The sequence below is a fragment of the Taeniopygia guttata genome, chromosome 3 (genome assembly GCF_048771995.1).
Source record: "Taeniopygia guttata chromosome 3, bTaeGut7.mat, whole genome shotgun sequence".
NCBI lineage: Eukaryota > Metazoa > Chordata > Aves > Passeriformes > Estrildidae > Taeniopygia > Taeniopygia guttata.
Window position 1 is genome coordinate 90434538 of NC_133027.1, and position 20769 is coordinate 90455306.

Below are 20769 nucleotides of genomic sequence, written 5' to 3' on the forward strand. Positions count from 1 at the left end.
TGAGAAAATTCTGAGTCTGCATTGTATTTCCTGATAAATTCCAATTTCCCTGCCACTATGATAGAAAGCAAGCTGAGATTTGATGAATGAAATTGAGACTCGCTGTGAAACAGAGCAACAGCTTTGAAGAGGTGCCAGATTTCAGCAAAGGTGAATAAAAAAGAAGTAGACATTTCTGAATAAGCTGCCTTTCCTCTCTTCAAAAACAAATCACCTTCTTGTAAATTATCTTCTCAGGTGAGAATCCATCCTTCACAGAACAGGAGACAGGCTGTGCAACAGAGCCAGTTGATAGATGTTAAAAGACAAACCACCAAAAGTCAAACGTGTCTTTGGAAAACAGTATTAAGTAATATTTTAAAGAATGGCTACACATCATATTCACACAAATGCCAATAGGAAGCACAGCTCAGGAAAAGAAAAGCTTTCAGATAATCTCTACCCATTATGAAGGCAAAACCTCAACATCACTAACACATCTTAACTCATTTTCAGCCGTCGCCCTGCTCACATTTGATGCTGTACCGTGTATATATTTCATACTTCAGCACAAATTTTATCAAGAGGTTTATTCACTGAAATGTGCAAAATCCATAAAAAAAACCCTCACTACATTAATATTTCATATCTCACATACTTATCATATCCAGGGGACAGTGGTCTAAAGTGGGAATTCTCAAAAATGCTCTGTGTTGGTGACATAGGGCTGCTGGTGCCAGTAGTAAAATGTTGAGTATCACTGTGCATCGAGTGATGCGAGTGTTTCTGCAGACTTGTGTCTCTAACTAGACCAGAATTTAAGCCATTTTGGTAAGAATTGCAAACTGTGGTCATAGACCCCATGGAGCCTTTCTCATCTAGGTCCTCCAGCTGAAGTCTCCTGCCCACAGCCACCAGCAGTGCTGGTTGCAGTGTAACCAAGTTGGAAAAAAAGACACTACATTGTGGCAACATATAAATGTGATTTTGTACAGTACTTGTAAGAAAAAAATTCTGAGGGAAGAAAATATTTTCTTCTCTCCTGTCTACCTTGAAAAAAGGACTCTCAGCCTTGTTGTAAAACATGTCCTTATATGGATAGTTTTCCTAAGAAAGCCCAACAACACCTGAAGTTGATATCTATCAGCTGTGTTTGGGTCCTAGCAAGGAACACCTGGCTCTGAAACATTAGCAGCAGGTGCCACTAATTGAGTACTTACTGGCTAAACACCTGCCAAAAAAAAAAAAAAAAAAAAAAAGAAGACAAAAAAAAAAGGAGTGTGTGTGGTGAAGAAGAAAGAAACTAATTAGTGCAGTTTGGTGGGGGAGAAGTGAAATTTCACAAAGGTGATTAACAAATATGCATAGTCAGCTTTACTAACACGGATCTTTTCAGTGTAAGTGGTGGTTTCTCTCTCTGACAGGGCTTGGGCTGAAGAGGAGGATTGCTCTTGAAATAACTGTAAAATGCAATGACAGTGTGGAAGCCCACCTGGATGGGGCTGGATATTTAGCTGATGTACCACTCAACTCCTCATTTTCACAGAACTTGTGAGGAATTTCAGCTGCAGGAAATGCAGGAGTTGAGCTTTAGTTTCTTTATCTCAAGTGTGCTGCTGCACAGCTCTAGGAGTCGGAGGGGGACAAGGGCTCACTTGTGGAGCTGGGAGTCTCGGTGGGCACATCCAGGCATGTTCGCCTCCAGTTCACTATACCTAAATACACCTGTCTCTAATTCTGTCTGTAATCATGAAGATGCTTCTCAGCTGGTGAGCTCAGGTGTGCTGGTGCTGGGGTGGAGCAGGCCTGAACATAAGGCAGAATTTAGTCAGTTTTTGTGCTGAGGAGATGCAGACCATAACAAAACCTTCAGGGATAACGCTTTTTAACCTTTTCCTCCATATTCCAGGATACTGCCTCAATGAAGCTGGACCTGCCTTAGCGAGAAATCTTTCTGTGGGGAAGGTGGGGGGCCATGGCTGAGGTTCTGGTGTGGGTGGGTGCCAGTTGTTTTTTGGGGCCTCAAGGAAATGGATGGGAAGGCAGAGTTGCTGCCCCAGCAGCTCCAGATCAAAACAGATTGAGACATGACAAAATATAAGGGCAAGGTATTTTATGGCCAAGAGAAGTGTCTGAGATTATTTATACTTAAAATAAGAGAGGGGCAAGTTGAGATTAGAGTGTGTGCAGGCCTTCAGAGCAACCACAAACACGTTTCTCCCTTCTAAGGCTCATTATCCTAATATAGGGAGCTCCTGGAGATAACACTGTGCTGGGCATACAGTAGAGCCTATGCTCCAGGCACAGGGAGTAAGTGTTGAGGCAAGAAATGACTTTTTCCTGGCATCACCTACTAAGATTGAACTGGAATGGCAATTAGAAGTTGAAGTGCTCATTTAATGTCAGTGATGTGTAAACTACGTTGCCATTGTTATTTTAGTGCTGATTTACATAATTGGCATACCCTGAAGTCACACTCCACGAACCTTCAGTTCATGCTAAAGACTTGCAGGAAGTCATAAAATTAAACATTATCTGTGCTGGAATGCAAGGGAAAAGAACTCAGCTTTTGAGGGATTTCACCTTGCTTGTGTCCCCTCTCCCACTGTGTGTGCACGGCAGCGAGTGAAAATCAGGTTAGCGTTTGGAGCTGTTGGCATGAAGGAGCTTTAGCAGCTCTTTAATTATGCTGGTGCAGTTCTGGGGGGTTTGTTTTGCTGGTATGTACTTCCCTGGGTGAACTCCTCATCCTGCAGGGATGTTTCATGGGAATGGCTAGAATTGTGATAGAGAAGCCAAGGGAAGAGGGTCCACAGGAGGAATTATTCCAGCCCAAATGGGCTGAATTCCTTTCTCAAATTGGTGTTCTTCCTACACTAAGAAGTTGTAAGATGGAGGGAAAAGGCCGCTCCCAAAGGAGGAGCTGGTAATGGAGCTGTCTCAGTTGTTATTGCTTTTAAGTCCTCCTCCGCAGTAATTCAAGGTGTCACAGGCTGGCTGTGTCTTTTGCAAATGAAGCCCCTGAGAGATATTGGGAAGAGGAGGTGGAGCACAGAGCACTTGCCTTGCCAGGAAGGGACCCCGGCTAATGATGGTGTGCTGATGGCTTTGGCTTTGATGAGGACCCTAAATTGCTAGGTATCGCATACCTATGCAAGGGCCAGGCCCTACCGCAGAGCCCAGCAGACAAACAAGAGATGGGGCAAAAGACGCAGTCCTGCTCGCGAGTTACTCGTTGCATCAGGAGATTTGCCAGCGTCAGGAAGGGATCGAGGGATGCAGCTGGGATTGGGAGCACAATCACTCTGGGCATGGACCCGCTTTCTCCACCCGTGTCACCGCTGTCCTGTTCTATGGTCTATGCCACGAGCAGTTGAGACTGCAGCCCGGGGAGCACTGGCGTGGGCATGGGTGGGCCCCGATCCCGCGGGGAGCGCGGCTCGGCCCCGGGGCAGGTGCGGGGCCGCGGACGGGCTGTTCGCGCCGGGGCTGCCGTTCCGGGCCGGGCGATCCGCCGCCGTTCCACCACTGGAGGGCAGCCACATCTTAAAAAAACCCACCCAGCCCAACCCCTCCGCCGCCCGCACGGGGCTGAAGCCGCATCGGATGCGCCGGGGCAGCGCTGCGGGAGGAGACGTCTCCCGAGTTTGGGTACTTCTCTTTCGGAGAGGAGAGCGAGGAAACCCCCTTATTTCCAGCCCTTGCCCCAGGCTCGTGCAGCGACCTCCACGCTCTGGTGGGGGAGAGAAAAATAAATAAGTACATATACGTATTTTTAAAGTAGTTCTAAAGCGCCGGGATTCTCCCGGTACCTTACGTGACCTTCGCACTTTACCACCCCGGCAGTCCGGGCCACGGCGTTAATCCGATTTGCGGCGGCGGAGCGCTCGGGCTGTACAATGGGTCATTGTTCGACCCGGCCCGGTCCCGCTCCGCCGCTGCCGCCCGGAGCGGGACTCGGGACCGGGCGGGCCGGGGGTCTTCCCGCAGCGGATCAGCCGCCGGTACAACAGTTTAACGGGACAGCCGCCCGCCCCATCCCTCGCCGCGGCGACACTGCGACCTGGGCGCGGGCGGCAGCCGCGGCGAGGGAGGGAGCGCGCGAGGGAGGAGGGAGGGAAGGAGCGAGGGAGGGAGGCGGCGTCTCCTTTAAAAGCCGTGCGGGGCCGCAGCCCGCTCCCACAGGGCGGCTGTGATTGGCGCGGGCCCCCGAGCCTCCGGGGTCGTGACATCGCCGCGCAACAAAAAGCCCCGGCAGCAGCGGCGGGCGGCCACCCCCGGCCATGGTGCGGTGCGGGGCCGGCGGGGAGCCCGGCGCGGTGCCCTAGCGCGGCCGCTCCACGCGGGACGGCGGGCGGCTCCCCACCCCCTTTTTTTTTTTTTTTCTTCTTTTATTTACCCTCCTCCCTCCTTTTTCCTTTCTTTTTTAAGGGAGCAGAGACAAATCAAGCTTCATCTTGATGTTGCTGCGGGAGTGTCCGTAAATGTCCATCTGTCTGATGAGCGTGATGCAAAGGACATTTTTGAAAAGGAGCCTTTTAACTCCGTAGACACGTAGGGACCCATTCACGGACAGGCACACACACGCGAGGAGGAGGAAGAAGAAGAAACTTCACGATCGCTGCTTTTAAAAGGGAGAAGCTTTTTCCCTGGCTGGGACTTGCCTTCTGCCTCCTCAACCAGCTGCTAAAAGTATGTTTCCGAGGCGGACTGCACTTCAGGGAACTTCTATTTTCTGCTCGGCAGCTGTAGAGGAGCAGCAGCGAAGTTTGGAGTAACACCAAGTGATGCGGGAAAAACACCCCGAGAGCAGAACACCCTCCTGCAGACACAACCCCTGCTGCTGCACACAGGTATAGCTCCGGCGGTCGCAGATCCGCTGAAAGCCTTCTCCGCAGGATGACTCCGTGGGCCACGGCGGAGGTGCTAGCGCACTGGAAGAGAGAGGGGGGACGGGACACTAATCATAACTATTATTACTATCATAATAATCCAGCCCAAAGTTTCACGGGGGAGAATGTCACCCTGTGGGTTTGGCTAAGGACGTAGCAGGATATGTACTTTCCTCCTTCCCCTTCTTCCACTCCGCTAAGGCAGAACCCCTCTCCTTTTCCCTCGCTGAGGGAAGCCGCTGCCCCGTCGCGGGGGGGCCCGGTCCCGAGCCCCCGCGGCTCGGCTCAGCGGGGTGTGTGGGGGGAAGCCCGGGGGTCGGGACGGGAGCGCAGGGGGGAGCTGGCTTTGCTGGGCAGCCGCCCCTTCCCCTCCCGGTGAGCGGTGCCGGCCGTGGCGGCGGGAGGCCCGACCCGGCGCACACCTGCGCCCCGGCCCGGCGGTGCCCCCGGCCGCGTCCCCTCCTCCCCTTCACCTCCGCGCTCCTTTGTTGCGGAGCGCCCCACTCCGCTCCCCCGTCCCGCCTCGCTCCCTTTGATCTCCTGCCACGGGGATTTCGGTGCCGCCGCGCACCTGAAGCGGCCCCTCGCGGGGCTCCGCCGGCCGGTCCGCGGCGGGGGCTCCGCCGGCCATGGTCGGGCGCCCGAGTGGGTCCCACCTACGGACCGTCCCCGCCCGTACCCTCCCTCCCCCGGCGCGGTGTCCGCGCTGACTGGCTCCCATCGCCTCCTCCTCCTCCGCGCAGGTTGATCATGGTTGCCGTGACCCGCTCGCTCCTGGCGCTGCTGCTCTGCCAGGCGCTGCTGGGCGGCGCGGCCGGGCTCATGCCGGAGGTGGGTCGGCGGCGCTTCAGCGAGCCGGGCCGCGCCGCCTCGGCCGCGCAGCGCCCCGAGGACCTGCTCAGCGAGTTCGAGCTGCGCCTGCTCCACATGTTCGGGCTGAAGCGGCGGCCCAGCCCCGGCAAGGACGTCGTCATCCCGCCCTACATGCTGGACCTCTACCGCCTGCACGCGGGGCAGCAGCTGGGGCAGCCGGCGGCGCTGGGCTTCCCGCTGGAGCGGGCGGCCAGCCGCGCCAACACCGTCCGCAGCTTCCACCACGAAGGTACCGGCGGGCGGGGGCTCCGCGGGCTGCGGGAGCGGAGGGGAGGGCAGGGCCGGAGGAGGAGCGGGGGGCGGATTCCTCCCGCCGGCACCGCGGGGTTCGCACAGTGCATCTCCCGGTCGGGTGCGTTGCCCGACGAGCTCTGCTGCGGAGCTCTCGCTCTGCCAACTCTCTTCTCCCCTGTCTCCGTCCGTCGGGGCGCTCCCGGGACTTTTCCCGCTAGACCAGCGCGACTCCGCGTTAAGCGTTCCCGCAGGTCACTGCTCTCCTGCGAGGCTAGAAAGCAGGGAAGGCTCCCTAATGCGTGGCTGAGCCCGGCCGCTGCGGAGGTTTCTAATCCCTGTCTAATCCCCGTGAGAGATAAGTGAAACAATCAGTCGCGACATCCTCGGGAGCTGCCGTCGAGGATCGGTACAGCCAGAGCCTCCCGGGCTCACAGTGCCCAGGCTAACCAAAGCCCCGTGGCCGCGCTTGGCTCTCACCTGCGAGGCCTCCAGCAGCGCTTCTGTGGCAGCTCCCTGCCTGCAGCCCCCCGAGGCAGCGATTCTCTGGGACAGACCCTCGCTCAGCAGTCGGGGGCGTTTCCTGGCTCCCGCGGCCGCGGCTGTGACATTAACCGGGCCCGCGGAGCCGGTGGGGCGCGTGTCGCTCACGTGCTTTTTTGGGAAGCGTTTCCCCAGGTTGTAATTGCTCCTGGCTGCGGCTCTTCGGTGCTGCCATGCAGTGGCTCCGCTGCAAAAGTAATGAAAACGCATTTCCCCTCTGCTTTTAGAGCAAAATTATGTCAAGAAAAGATAAAAATTAGTTTTTAAGTTTCTAAAAGGAGGCGGCCTCTGAGAAGTGGATGTGCTGTTTAGTGGAAAGCCTTAGGGCGAGGAAGGTGGATGGTGAAATCTAACCTCTCCTCATCCACCTTTTCCTACATGGGAAGTAAAAACCTGGCAGTTAATGGGGAAAAGCCAGCACGTGGGTCATTCATGTTAAACCCAAGGATTGTGGGCAAGGGGCTGAGTGAGAGAGGAGTTGAAAGGGCAAAGTTGATAAGATTTAGGCAAATGTAAAAATCTGCAGTTTGAAGTAGTCCTATGATTACAGCAAAAGCTGATTTTGTTAGAAAAGTAGTGTTAAAATTCTTTAAAATGTTAAAAATTCAGAAGAAAATCAGTGTGACTCCCATTTTTTTCACTGTGTTATCACTGCTTTTGTGATTTCTTGGGAGCAGAAGTTTGTCTTGTGGCTATTCAAAAATATCTGCATATTAGCAAATACTGGTCTGGTCCTGAAATACTATAAGGCTGAGATTTACCTTACGAAAAATTTGTACTGGATTCAAAGGGGAATGGTTACACGACTAAGAATTGCTAATAGCAGTTATGGCTCCCCCTTAGAAAGTGGTTCCCCCCCTTCAGTATGTTTACCAGCAAAGGTAAAAACTGTGAGAGGGTTTTATTTTGGAAAATACTTTTAACTTCTTGATGACTGTAGCAACAATGTACTTGGCAACCCTAGGTATATTGTACTCCTTCTGAAGCTCCATTCTGTTGTTACTCAAAGGTGGGAATGGCCTGGAGTTTACTGACTCCTTGAAAGTTTGGTTTTGGTGGTTTTACAAACTTCTTGTTAGGAGGTGACTTTGCTTCATTGTTTTTTTCCATCCACCCTTTTTTCAGCAGTTGAATCTTCCTGCTGCTCTTTATGGCCCTTTTGGGTAAATACTCTGGGGTGTGCTTCATAAAGTACCGCTATGCATGCCGAGTTCACTGTCTCTAATTAAACACACAAAAATCCATTAAGATTTTTAGGTCACCCAAATTGCAGAGTAATGTTTTTTAGAATGGAGTTTAAGGGATTAATGTTAGAGCTGTATTCTTAGAAAAAATCAGAAATGCAACAGTCACCCAAAGTCCTCCACAAGTTTTAATAATTCCCCAGTGCTTGAGTTTTTCATTCATGTCCTTGAAGTCCAAATTTATGCTGTATAGTTCTGCCTTCTAAGGATAACTATCTGGAAGGCAAAGGCCACCAGGATCCAATCCAAATGTGTAACAATGAATGAAGCATTTTTAATTTCATGCTATACATGCTTGCACAAACAAACTAACAAGGGACACAGTATTTTCTGCCTAAAAGTCTTTCAGGTCTTGTATATCACATGTGTTAGCTGTCATTTGAAAGCTGCAGTCTTAAGGGGTTTGATTGTTTGTCTCAGCTTCTGATTTTTTTCTTTTCTTATATTTTTTTATTTTCCCTGTTTAATCAAATTAGAAGTTTTGGAAGAACTGCCAGAAATGAGTGGGAAAACAGCACGGCGTTTCTTCTTTAATTTAACTTCCATCCCTCATGAGGAGTCTATCACCTCAGCTGAACTCCAGATTTTTCGGAAACAGGTGCACGGAGCCTTTGAGAACAACAGCAGCTACCATCACCGTATTAATATTTATGAAATTATAAAGCCAGCCACAGCCACCTCTAAGGACCCTGTCACAAGACTTTTGGACACCAGGTTGGTGCATCATAATGCAAGTAAATGGGAAAGTTTTGATGTAACGCCAGCTGTTTTGAGGTGGATTGCACATGGACAACCTAATCATGGGTTTGTGGTAGAGGTGGTTCACTTGGACAAAGAGAACAGTGCCTCCAAGAGGCACGTTAGGATTAGCAGGTCTTTACATCAGGATGAAGATAGCTGGTCTCAGCTCAGGCCATTGTTAGTGACGTTTGGGCATGATGGCAAGGGACACCCGCTCCATAAAAGAGAAAAGCGTCAAGCGAAACACAAACAGCGTAAACGCCACAAATACAGTTGCAAAAGGCATCCGCTATATGTGGACTTCAATGATGTGGGGTGGAATGACTGGATTGTTGCCCCGCCGGGGTATAGTGCCTTTTACTGCCATGGGGAATGTCCTTTTCCACTGGCAGATCATCTAAACTCAACAAACCATGCCATTGTTCAGACTTTGGTCAATTCAGTGAATTCCAAAATCCCCAAGGCTTGCTGTGTGCCGACAGAACTGAGTGCTATTTCCATGCTCTACCTTGATGAAAATGAAAAAGTTGTATTAAAGAACTATCAAGATATGGTTGTGGAGGGTTGTGGGTGCCGCTAACACAGCAAATATATTAGACAAATGCAAAAAAAAAAAAAAAATAGCTGACACTTTAATATTTCCCAATGAAGACTTTATTTATGTAATGAAATTGAAAGAAAAAAAAACACAACTATTTTGAAAATATATTTATGTCTACGAAAAAGTTGGGAAAACAAATATTTTAATCAGAGAAATATTCCTTTAAAGATTTTAAATGTATTTTAGTTGTACATTTTATATGGGTTTAACCCCCAGCACATGAAGTATAATGGTCAGATTCTTATTTTGTATTTATTTACTATTATAACCACTTTTTAGAAGAATAGCTAATTTGTATTTATATGTAATCAAAAAAGAAAAAAATATAGGGTTTGTACATAATTTTCCAAAATTGTAGCTGTTTCAATTGTGTGTATTTAAGTTGAAAAGAATACATGGAAGGTTACTATGGCAAAGTGCATAGCACATTTGCTTTCTGCTGTGCTACTGTTAAGGTCACAAGTTCAAGTCCAGAAAAAAGTGGATAATCCACTCTGCTGACTTTCAAGATTATATTGTACAATTCTCAGGAATGCTGCAGGGTGGGCTGTCCAATCCATGAGAACTGGCATCCTCTTTAGGTGGAACATTTGGCTAAGAACCAGAAGTTGCTGATCTAGTATAAATACTGCTATTCCCAACTAATTTGCAGTGTGAATATAAGGGCCAAGAGAAATCCTATGGGAGCTGCGGGTGGGGGAAGACTGAATCCTTTCTAGATCTACAGAAAAGTGAATGTTTGATGTTTCCTTTAAAAGTCCTTCCTTTAAAAGTCCTGGCCAAATATAAAATAATAAAAACTAAAATGTCATCCTTTTTTTTTTGTGATTATCTATGCTAAAGAGGAATACCTACCTAAATTGTACCGGCCCTTGTCTTTAACAGTTGGAAAAGCCTTGTATACTTCCTCACCTCAGATGAGAGCTCACTTCTGTGGAGTGTTACATTGAAATTAATCTGCAATTTTTGCCCTACATGCAGCAAGCTGTTGTCATATGCAGCCTTCTCTCTAACCTCAGCTGATGGTTTTGCTGTTTGGCAGATTAGCCTCTCTTCATTTCCAGGGTTTTGTGTTGGAAAGTTTTTTTTTCCCTTCCCAAATGTTTAAATCTATTTCAGATAATAAACCATAGAATTCTGATATTTCTTTCTGAGAAGTCTAGTCTGTAAGAAAAAATGGTTCACTTGTGCAGTCATCACAACTTGTGCTTGCATCATCTTACTGGTTTTTAAACCCTTCATGTAAGGGGCAAACTGTGATTTGCAGTAGGCAAACAGCATAAAAACTGATACTGATTGTGCCTGTTTCGTGTTCCACACCTGGTGTGGCAGGCAGAGCCTGGGGGTGTTGTGTGAAGGTTGTGCTGAAACAGGAGAGCAGGAAAGGAGCTTAAATGGGCTTCTTGGTCATCCTCTCAAGCTCTGTTGTGGGTCCAGTTCTGGATTTGGCGAACTGTGGCTACACTTCCTGAAGCCATGTGTGCATTGGGCCCTCTCGGGATCTCACTAAGTCAGCTGTGGGAATCTCTGATTTGGGCCTCCTGATGTTTTGTTAATGAACCCCTCTTTTTTTGTCCTGGCCTTCTGCAAACTCCTCCTTTTTTACCAGAATCGTCTGGGTTGCAGCAATGGTACTAACTAGATGGGTTGATCAGAAAAGCAAACTTGATGATGTCTTACAGGTCCTCTTGTAGAGCAGTCCTTTACTGCTGTTCATCACAAAAAGCAGAGGGTACAGAGGATAGGAGAGAAAAACTAATTACCTGTTGGCTGCTTCCAGTTTTTTTCTTGTGAGCTTAAAAATCTCTTTGGCTGTAAGGCTCTGTGGTGAGATACGAATGTATTTCTTTGTACCAGCAGTGTTTTCAACAGCTGTCAGAGAACAATCCACCACTCTGCAGTTAGGCTCTGCTTAATTTTGAGAGGTAGCTGATGTTAGTCATGCTGATACTGCGTAGCAACCTGTGGGCTGGCTGAGTGGACAATCTCCAGGTGCTTTTTCAAAACACTGGTGCTGTTTTGGTGGCTGATGTTTTTAGGGATGAAGCATCTTGTGTGCAGGAGTTTGGTTTGCCTTTTGCTTCTTGCCAGCTCTCCTAGTGCTGAATGAGTTTGTGGTTGTTGCTTTGGCAAGGTTGTCAGGGCGGCAGTGGAGATTCAGCAAGGATTTAGTGTTTGTGATGTGTGGTTGTGTAGCCAAGTCAGAGCTGTGTTACTGTACTGTAAAACCTAAGCTTGAGGAAGCTGATAAGCGCTGAAAGTTTAATGATGAGCATGAAAGGTGTGATCAGAACCCTGTGAAATTGTAAAGAACCCACAGCACTTCTAACCAGACTCTCAGCTCTGGTGCTCTAAAGATGAAGTCTCACAGCTCCTTCATGTGTGACGAGACTGAGGGAGGCTCTTTACAGAGTGGTGACTCCTGTAAGGCATGAGAACTCGTTGATGCTAATTTTGTTGCCAAAAAATTTGCTACAGCACTTGTCTATGCAGGAGCTGGCTCATGGCATGGTGCCGCATTCCTTGCGCAGGCAAACCTCCTGGTGCTTGACAAGGAATTGCATCCTTAGTGAAATATACTGAGAGGCCAGTGTATCACTGCAAACTTAAGACCTACTCTTGTACGCATTTCTGTAATTGCTTAGTGTTAGCCACGGAATCATCAGTTCCATACTGATTTTGAGGAGTAAATATGCAGGTATCAAGCTCAGCACGTCAATAAATGTCTGCAGAACTGGTTTGGTAGTGTACCTTTAAAACCCTCACCTCACTCTGTAGGTTGGCAGCATGAGAGTGCTGCACTGAAGACTTTGTTTAGGACTTAAAGTAAAAGAAACGGAACAAACTTTCACAGATGAGTCGTAGGAAGTTCTCCTAGAGCTCATTTGGGTTCCTGAATTCTTCTAGATAGGGTTGATGATCAGACAGCTTTTTCTGAAAGGTTTGGGCTTTCTGGCATCTTTTGAAAGTCTGGTAATGACTGCTAAATAATGCTAAATACTAAAGGTATGGTGTTAGCACAGCACACTAGTACTTCAGTTCTTTAGTACTGATTAGTATTATAGTGCTCTACAAGGAGAAAAGAGCTTTTTTCCTCTTAATAGGAGAAAAAGCAAAATATTTTGAAGGCACAACTGCCATTGTTACCCTTTAGCTCCTAAACGTTTTGCTTCTAGGCACTTATATGATCTATATAGGCAGAGATTGTGATAGATAATGTCACCCTTTGTGCATTTCAGATAAGCATCTCTCTAAACACAAATGTGATCAGCATGTCTCCTTGTCCTTTTGAGACTCAGTAGCAGCTTTGTCGAGTGGCTTGATAATTTTTGCGCAAAATTCAGTTGGACTTCTGAGGTCAGCAGCATGTAGAGGAGGATCTTCAGTTGAGGTAAGCTCTCCCGAGAGCATTGGCCATTGCCAGTGAGCAGGGGCTGCTCTGCTGGGCTCCCTTGGGCTCACCACAGCCAGGTGTGGACCCCTTCCCTGCCCATGCAGGGATTGGGTGGCCACATCCACCCCTGCCAGGCAGGTGACGCTCAGAGAGGAATGTGATTTGTTGTGCTCTCAGCTGTGCAGGAGGAGCTCATCCACACTGTGTTTGTATGAGACCCACTTTGCTGCACTGTTAGAAGAGGATAATTATTGAGCTATTTCATTGAATGGTTATTCCTCAGTTGTTGATTTCTGGGGGGGGGGGTGTTTATTGATTTCAGGAAGCAGCTAATTGCCATATGGCAGCTTGATGTTAATGTTTTATGAAGATCAGGAAACAAAAGTTTATGAAACAAAAGCTTTTGTATAGCAACTGCAGAGTTTCAAGAACTGTTTTATACTTCCTGACAGTGCAGGTCTGGCTTAATGGTTTGTTTTTATTGCTTAAGAGTGTAAACCTTTCTTTAGCCGATGTGTGGAAATTATATCCTCATCCCACATTACGCATTTCTCATTGCTCATTACTCATTCCTACTTTCATTGCTGCCATCTGTAATCGGAGCTTTGCTGTTTCAACTGCATGCAAAATGCTCCTATCCTTTGCATAGTAAGATACTTTTCCTTAGCATTCACCCACCCTTTCAAAAAAGAAAAAGGGGAGGGGGGGTGAAGGGGAAAAAAAACTTGGGGTGGAAAAACCTACTCTGTCTATATTGTTTTTCTCTGTTTTGGGTGGAGTCTGTGTTAGATTCTGGTTGCTAGATGGTTTCTGTAGTAACAAGCAGAGTAAAATCCAAGCCTGAAAAGGCACTTTTAAAGGTGCCATATCTTGCCTGAAGTATTATTTATCTAATTATGGATATGGAATGTTTCGTTTCTCCTTTATATCAAGGCAAGCCTTTTTGGGAGGGCAGACTGCTGCTATGAGAACTCGATATGTGATCTTAAAACAGGAGAACCACAAATCTTGTTCCCAGTTGACTTAAGCTGCTGAAAATAATAACAAAAAAGCCAAAGGCATTAAATGCATTTTTAAAGATTGCTACAGGCACAGAGCACTTTGTTCTTTAGTTACATAGGAAGGGAACAAGAAGCTGGGTTCGGAAGGACACTTGGATTGTACGTGTTAGTGCAGTAAGGAGGATGTTGGATACAAGCAACAGTGGTTTGTTTTGTTAGACTACTGTGTACAAGGAGAAAAATCCCAGCTCCTTCAGAATATGACTTTGCTGTACTCCAGGTTTGTTTTTTGTTTATTTCTCCAAAGAGGTTTTGTAGGTGTGTGAGAATGCAGGCACTGCTTTTGCCTTGCTTAGGCACTAAAAGAATTCTAAAAGTATTTTAAGATTACTACTTTCCTGTCTTTCTTCAGTACTAATCTTTCATTACCTGTATTCCTGAGACCCTTGCCTGCAACAAACAGTAATGGCTTCCTAAGGTAGAGTTTTCTTCTTTTGGAATCTTGTCACCTGTCAGTGCCTTCCAGGATTTAGCAACCTTCTGTCCATGAACCTTGTGAAATGGTAACTTAGAAAAGCAGCTGTTGCCAATTCTTAACACAGCTACACTGGGTTTGTCCTGGTTCTGTGTCCTTTGCAGAGAGGACTTTGTCTCAGCCTTCAGCAGGAATCTTAGTTTGGGACAGGTCTGAAGGTATACTCCCACTGGGCACAGCAGGGACTGGAACTTGCCAGAAAGATGAGGGCCAGAGCTCATTTCCATCAGTGTTTCCACAGTGCTGTGAAGGCACTCAGCTGGAATACCTGCCTGGCCTTGTGTTTCCCACCCCAGAGGAACAGAGGCTGAGAGCTCTTGTGCCTCAGGGGCAGGGAGTTTGCAGTGGGCAGCCTTGGCTCAGGAGAGGTGGGTTTGCTTTACATGGTTCATTCTTGCAGGGCCTTCTGCAAAATATGCTTGGCTGCCTCCACAGAAATTAGTCCAGAGCCACTGGGTGAGGTCTGCAGTGGCAGGGAGCAGATCAGTAGGGTTAGTTTGAAAAAACGGCAGGGAATTTCATCAGGGAGGTAGGGAAGTGTTAAAAGCTTTGAAGGGGACTTCAGGTAGAGAGAGCAGAGCAGCAAATTGATAACGTTATGAAAGTTCAGGTTCCCACAACAGCTGGACTGAGGAAGATTTACAATTTAATGAGGCTGATAATCCCATTAGAGATCAAATTAAGAAGGTTTTTCTGGGAGATCACCAAGAAAATTATGGGTATTGTACTGTAGCTTGGCTCGTAATGCCAAGGCTGACATGTACTTCTTGCACTGCAGGACACTGTTTCATTCAGTGTGTCTCATTAAAACAAAGCCTTCAACTCCAGCAGTGTTTCACTACAAACAGAAGCAAATTATTGTTATTATTTTTTATTGCTATTACTATCATCATCATCTTCCTGGAAAAAATATGAAGATTAAAAGATGGAAATATCAACCAGATCTGCAAATCAGCACAGCTCTACTAAGCTGGTTCTCAGACAATCCAATTGTTTTTATTAGAGCAAAAAATAATATATTTAAGGTAACAATTGACATAACTCCTTTAGCTTGGAACTTGCACAAACCACTTTTTATGGCATCCTGCACACCCTTGTGATGGGAAAGTGTTGTATGGAATAATGACTCTGTAACCACAGACTTCAAAAGTATAGAATGTCTGCGGCTGATGGAAATAGCTGTTTCCACATCAATAATCTACTCCCAGGCATATTGAGGCTTAATTGCAAGTCCAGTGGTGATGTGAGGAAGAAGGGTAAAGGGCTGCCTCTGCTTTACAGCCACAAACAAAGATTCACTTCATTACAAACTTGAATTTTGTATTGTTTCTCAGGATTTATTGATAACTTCATATGGGACTTCATAGACCAAGGGAGTTATTGACTCCTTAGGAGTTAGGAAGAGAGACAGGGATTGTATTATTTCTTATAAGCATTACTCTGGCTTATTGTATTAAATTATTCTATTTTAAGGGTAGTTCTAACACAACTTTTTCTCCAGCTTATATTTTCTGTCTTCCTTTGAATGAAAAAACCTTCTACTTAAAAGCAATCTCTCACTTTGAGTCCAGCTTTTTTTGGTCCAATTTCATTAAGAATCCTGATTTCCTAGTTGACATCATAATGGTAGAATGGAGGCAATTTTGATGTCACAGTCTGTTGCTATTGGACCAAGTCCTAATGCACACAAAATATTTTATCCTAGCCCTGGCATTGTAAATGAAAGGTGGGCCTAATAGCTTTAAGTCAAAAAATGAGTGGTTTTGTTCTGCAAAACACTGGTATTATTGTTACTCTTTTATTCCTGTTGTTCAAATGACAAATATGTTGTCATTTCAGTGGCCAGCAGGATTACTTTAAATCTGCCCTTGCTGGAATCTCATGAGGACACCATGGAGCCTGAGATTCTTAAAAAGAAAATTTCCCCACATTCTCTGGGGAGAGGCCTCAGAATGCTATCTTGAGACTCAAAGATCAGAAGGGAATGGAATTGAAATTCTCCTTTGCTTAATCAGTAGTACTTTTAAAGTCCATCAACATTTTTAGCTGTTTAGGATTAGCAGTAACCCAATTTCTGTAGATGTTATTACTGAGGGGAGGATCAAAGACTAATTGATTCAGATTTCCTGGTCTGGTGATTTTTTTTTCCTTTTGTGTTATTTTTTGTTTTAGAAATAGTTAATGGTTAACTGCTCCTTGACGTGTTGAGCAAAGAAGTCTCCCAGGTTTGTAGATGAAAAGATTTTCATCTTTGAAAATATAACCCAAATGTACCCTAGAGGGCAGAGTCATTTAGAGAGAGCTCCTGCACACCTGCTGGGTTACTGGTGCGTGCCCACTGCCAGCTCCTTGGAGAGAAGGACCAAGCCCTGGGAAAATGGTGCTGGGTGGAGCCTTCTGCCTTTTGTGAACAACAAAAATGGAGAAAATGGCCTATGACTCTCCTGTGTGCGGGTTCTGAGAAAAAGACCTCAACCAACAAAAATACATTTTTAAAAAATTGAGTATTTTGCAAAGAGCTCTCTATAACCCAGCAGGCCATGCTGCTGGCAGATGGCTGTTGCAGCTCGGGCCTGCTGGAGGGTCTGAGCCTTTTTTTGAGGGTTGCGTTTAGTTTTCAAATAGAAGCAGCTTAATTTTTGTTTCATAGCAAATAAAATAATCACAGTGTTGCCCTTTTCAAGAACTGTCTCTTCTTGAGCCCTGAGCCACTCAGGGGGTACTGCCTGCTTTTCCATCTAAGCGGTGAGCAAAGTTTGTTGTCAGGTTTTTCTCTGTGAGCCTGAGTGTCTGGGCAGAATCTGGGAAGGTCTTTGCAGCTCCTCTCAGTGGGAGTACTTCCTTCAGGGTTTCAGGCTCCATTTGTCTTTTCTTTACCTCATGCATCTCAGGGGGAGAGAGGGGAAAAAAAAGGAAGTCAAGTACTGGGACACTTTGAAGAGTGTGTCTTTACCAAGCTTTGGTTTTTCTCTCTTCCTGGAACTCTCATTACATGATCCTGATTTTCTGAGCCAATTGTTAGCCCAAGGCCAAATCCTTAACCTTGGGCTAGATAACAAAAGCACAGCTGAGGTGATCTTGACTCCTTTAAAAAGGCTGTCTGCTCTTTGATGCACTCAGAATGAGACGCATAATTCATTTTAGCTCCTAAGGTTGTTCTTAACATGGGAAATGAGTAACCTGTGTGATAAAAAGTCAGCATGTTAGGGATGTGTGTGTGTGTACGTGTTTTATGTTGATCTCTGTCTTCTACTGCATTCCACATCCTGGAGGGTGTTGGTGTGTCTAGGGAGAAGCCCAGACCAAATCCGTTCTGGAAAGTTTTGCTTCGTGTCCACATCTGTTCCTACCAAGGCTGAGGACTTTGTGCCAACAATAGGAATCAGCATTTGGAAAATGTACCTTTCTGACTTGCAGCTCTAGATGTAATTGAAGTGTATGCTCAGGAGAAATTGGGATCAAGGTTTTTATCTCAAAACTGGTTTGTGAAGTACAACCCTCAGCAAGGACCTCAGAGGCAAGAGTGTGGTGTCGTTCAGTTCAATGTCTGGCAGTGCTGCACAGAAACTCTCCTTTATGGTGTGGAGCTCTCTCCAACAGGTCCTTTGTGAGTTTTTCCTTTGGGACATGATTCTTCCACCATTATCCTGTTTTGCTGAAGTCTCTGTGCTGCTCTGAATAACTTTGGGGATTTATTTTGTGCTGTAGCCTGATGGCAAGAAACAGCATCACTGGTGCTGTAGTGTCAAGTGGGCCAGGTCACAAAAAGAAGTGGAATTTAGAGTCAGGCTGACAGCAGTGGGAAAGGGCTTTTGTGGGTAAAACGTATCAGAAAATGCTGCTAGTCAAATACAACATCAGGAAAAAGAGGAGTGTAGCAGTGGGGCCTCCAGACCAAGGACAGGAGAGACAGCAAACTACTCAGCTGTGGAGCTGGAAAAGTCCCTTGCTGTCCCTGTGTGCTAATTCTCAAATAGCTCTTCCTGCCTCCTAAGTGTTTTGTAATTATATGTGCCTTAAAGAATTTGGAGATGCCTAAATGCACTGCTGTTTATCCTGTAGGGTAGAGATAGATAGCTCCATTATATGGCATAATGACAGGTTTCATCCCTTGGTAATCAGTTTGCATGAGGACCAGGTCTGGCCAGTATTAAATTGGAAAGCAAAGATGGCTTTGTGATTAAGGTGCTGGAGTGGGACGCTGGAAATCTGGGTTCAAGTTGTGGGTCAGCCATAAACTCCCTGTGTGACCTTGAGCAATATAATTATTCTGAGACTTCAAAGGTATCTAAACAATTTGGACACCCATTTTACAGTCATTTTAATTAACTGGGATGCTTTGAAATGCTCAGCTTTAATCTCTCTGTGCCTAGGATTCTCATTTGGAAAGCCAGGATAATGATATTTCCCTGCTCAGGAGGACGATGTGTGCATTAGGGACTGGGAAGTGTGCAGCTGCTCTGGAGCTTGCAGGCCTGGTGAGAGGGGAAACACGCTGAGGGGTTTAAATCCAGATATGGATGCTTTGGGCAGAACAAACAGCCCATTTCACATGAGCAGGAACTGGGGAACAGTTCCTTACTGTGATACATTGCCTTCATTTTGGTTCATGGGGGATAAATACCACTGCAACCAAAATATTCACTGAGAGTAACAGCTCATTTCTTCAGGATTTCGTTCTGCTCCATAACAACATCTTGCTGTTTCTTTAGTATCCTGTTGTTCTTTAATACTGAACATTAAACTTTTACAACACAAAATGAGTAGTTATTAACATTTCCATTTATGGACACTACAACAAACTGTGCTCCCCCTTTAACGTCACCTACAGTTCTGTCCCTTTGCCCACTGTTATGTGACTGTGTAATGAAAAGCCTGTAATGCACACAGGGCAGAAGGAAGGGTTAAAAGAGCCAAGGGAGTCTTTAATTCCTTCATTTTCTGACTTTTGTGGGTTTAATACACAATCTTAACATTCCATTAGTAAGTGGTTGCATTTTTTTCTTTTTAACAAAAGAGATTAAAGGTTCCTTCAGATTTTGCATTTTTTCACTACTCTTTAGTCGTGTCAGTTTTGTGTGCTAGGGAGGCAGAAGGTGAAAATCTGTCCTCAGTGACCATTGGTGCTGCTCCCAGAGCTCAGTGATGGATGTCTGGGAGTCCATAGGGGACTACTGATCCCTAAAGAATGGCTACCCAGGTAGGGAAATATTTCCAAGCCCCTGGATCTTGGGTTCCTCACTGGCCATTACCCAGTGAGTAAAGGGCTTTGTAAACTGCTTGCAAAACCCTGAAGTGTTATGTCTGTCAGAACATCTGATCCTGCTCATTAGGAAATGAATCAATATGTCAGTGGTAAATAGATGTTGAAATAAGGTTTCATATTTAAATATGAAGGAAAGAGATGGCTGATGCTCTAAACAGCTTCCCCTGAATCAGCTGCATGGGTGACATTGGTATGAATCATATCAGAGTCCTTTTCATTCCTCTGTCCATTGGCCCTTTATCACTGCTCTGTGGGCAAGAAAATCTGACTCTCCCACTTTGTGTTAGAGCTGTGCTAGGCTGGCAAAGGAGCAGCTTATTTATTATAAGTTATTTATCATAACTAACCCTCAAATCTGCCTGTCAGGATATGTTTTTCTCCTTGAAATTTGGGGTTCAAAGGAACCATGAACCAGAGTTTCTTTAATATGCTTGTGGGGTAGGTGAGTAAGTATTTCTCAGTTTAATTCTAAATTCTGTGTTCTGAGCATCCTGGACATTGAATGGCAAATTTTGCTCTAAAACTTCACTGAAAGAAGGTAGTGAAAATTCTGGTTGTAATTATAATTGAAAACTGACAACCATGAGTTGTAAAGTATTTGGGGTGGTAACTGCTATTTCCAAAGATTTTCCTGTTACTTGGATTTAGTTTTTTACTGAAAATGAGCTGGTGAGAAATACTGTCAAATTATTGCTTCATATATGTGCAAGCAAATATCACCTCTAAATATTTTGCAGAATAACAACTGCCTTAGGATTAGTCAACTAAACATTTTCAGATGGCCTCACGTCCTAGAACATGGTTATTTATCTCTGTTGATAGATGCACAGTTTAGAAACAAAAGCAAACAAAACAGGAAAAGATTAGGCCCAGATATGTACCAAAAGTTAAAATTACTTTAGGTAAAGAAAACTGTCTTTGTATTTTCCAGGGAAAAACAATGCAATGAATTGACTGAAAAAGAGAAAGAACTAAATATGGCAATGACTTTTCTTGTAGTGGTCTGATTCAGCAAAACTTTCATGTTCTTATTCCCTATTTTGTACTCTTGGCCCATGAAAAACTTTTGGACAGAATTTAGTACATTGTTACAAACTCTGATATCTGCCTGATTTATCAAAGTTCATGAACCTTTGGAGTGGCGACCCCCCCCTCATGCCCCTAGGGTTCTGGAGAGGGATTTATGGTTTCATGTGCAAAACAGTGTGAAACTTGGCACTTTCACATGGCCTGAACTCCAGGAGCCCTAAGTGAGCTCAAACCAGCTCAAGAGGCAAAGTAAAGCTTTATTGAAACTCCCTGGAACTTGGACCAAATTCCATTTTACAAAATCTGGTTCTTAATGTTCTGTCATTGCCTTATCACTGACATGGTGGAAATCCATCCTGCGTGGCTGGTGTGAGATGAATTCAGGAGCATTTCTCAGGTGCTCCAGTAAGGATGGTGAGGGTGGTGGTGTTGGAGCAGGA

At 45.7% G+C, this 20769-nt stretch overlaps 1 protein-coding gene and 1 long non-coding RNA gene across 6 annotated transcripts in view; one reads left to right on the top strand and one right to left on the bottom strand.

Annotated features, from left to right (window-relative positions):
* Positions 1-1116: 1116 nt before the first annotated feature.
* Positions 1117-6810, bottom strand: LOC115494463 (uncharacterized). The gene is made up of 2 exons (XR_012055227.1): positions 6456-6810; positions 1117-4913 (listed from the first exon to the last, which is right to left on the bottom strand). It is a non-coding gene; the product is annotated as an uncharacterized lncRNA (long non-coding RNA).
* The window catches only part of BMP2 (bone morphogenetic protein 2), a 107091-nt gene continuing 91015 nt past the window's right edge, over positions 4694-20769 (top strand). The window contains exons 1-3 of one of the 5 annotated variants that reach the window (XM_072927403.1): positions 4694-4832; positions 5615-5973; positions 8239-10247. In XM_072927403.1, the coding sequence (XP_072783504.1) occupies positions 5622-5973; positions 8239-9083 (1197 nt within the window). In that variant the 5' untranslated portion in view covers positions 4694-4832; positions 5615-5621 and the 3' untranslated portion in view covers positions 9084-10247. Of the gene's footprint in view, positions 4833-4912; positions 5974-8238; positions 10248-12343; positions 20399-20769 lie in introns of those variants that run through there. The other 4 variants (XR_012055224.1, XM_030268785.4, XM_032747391.3 and 1 more) reach the window with 4 other exon arrangements.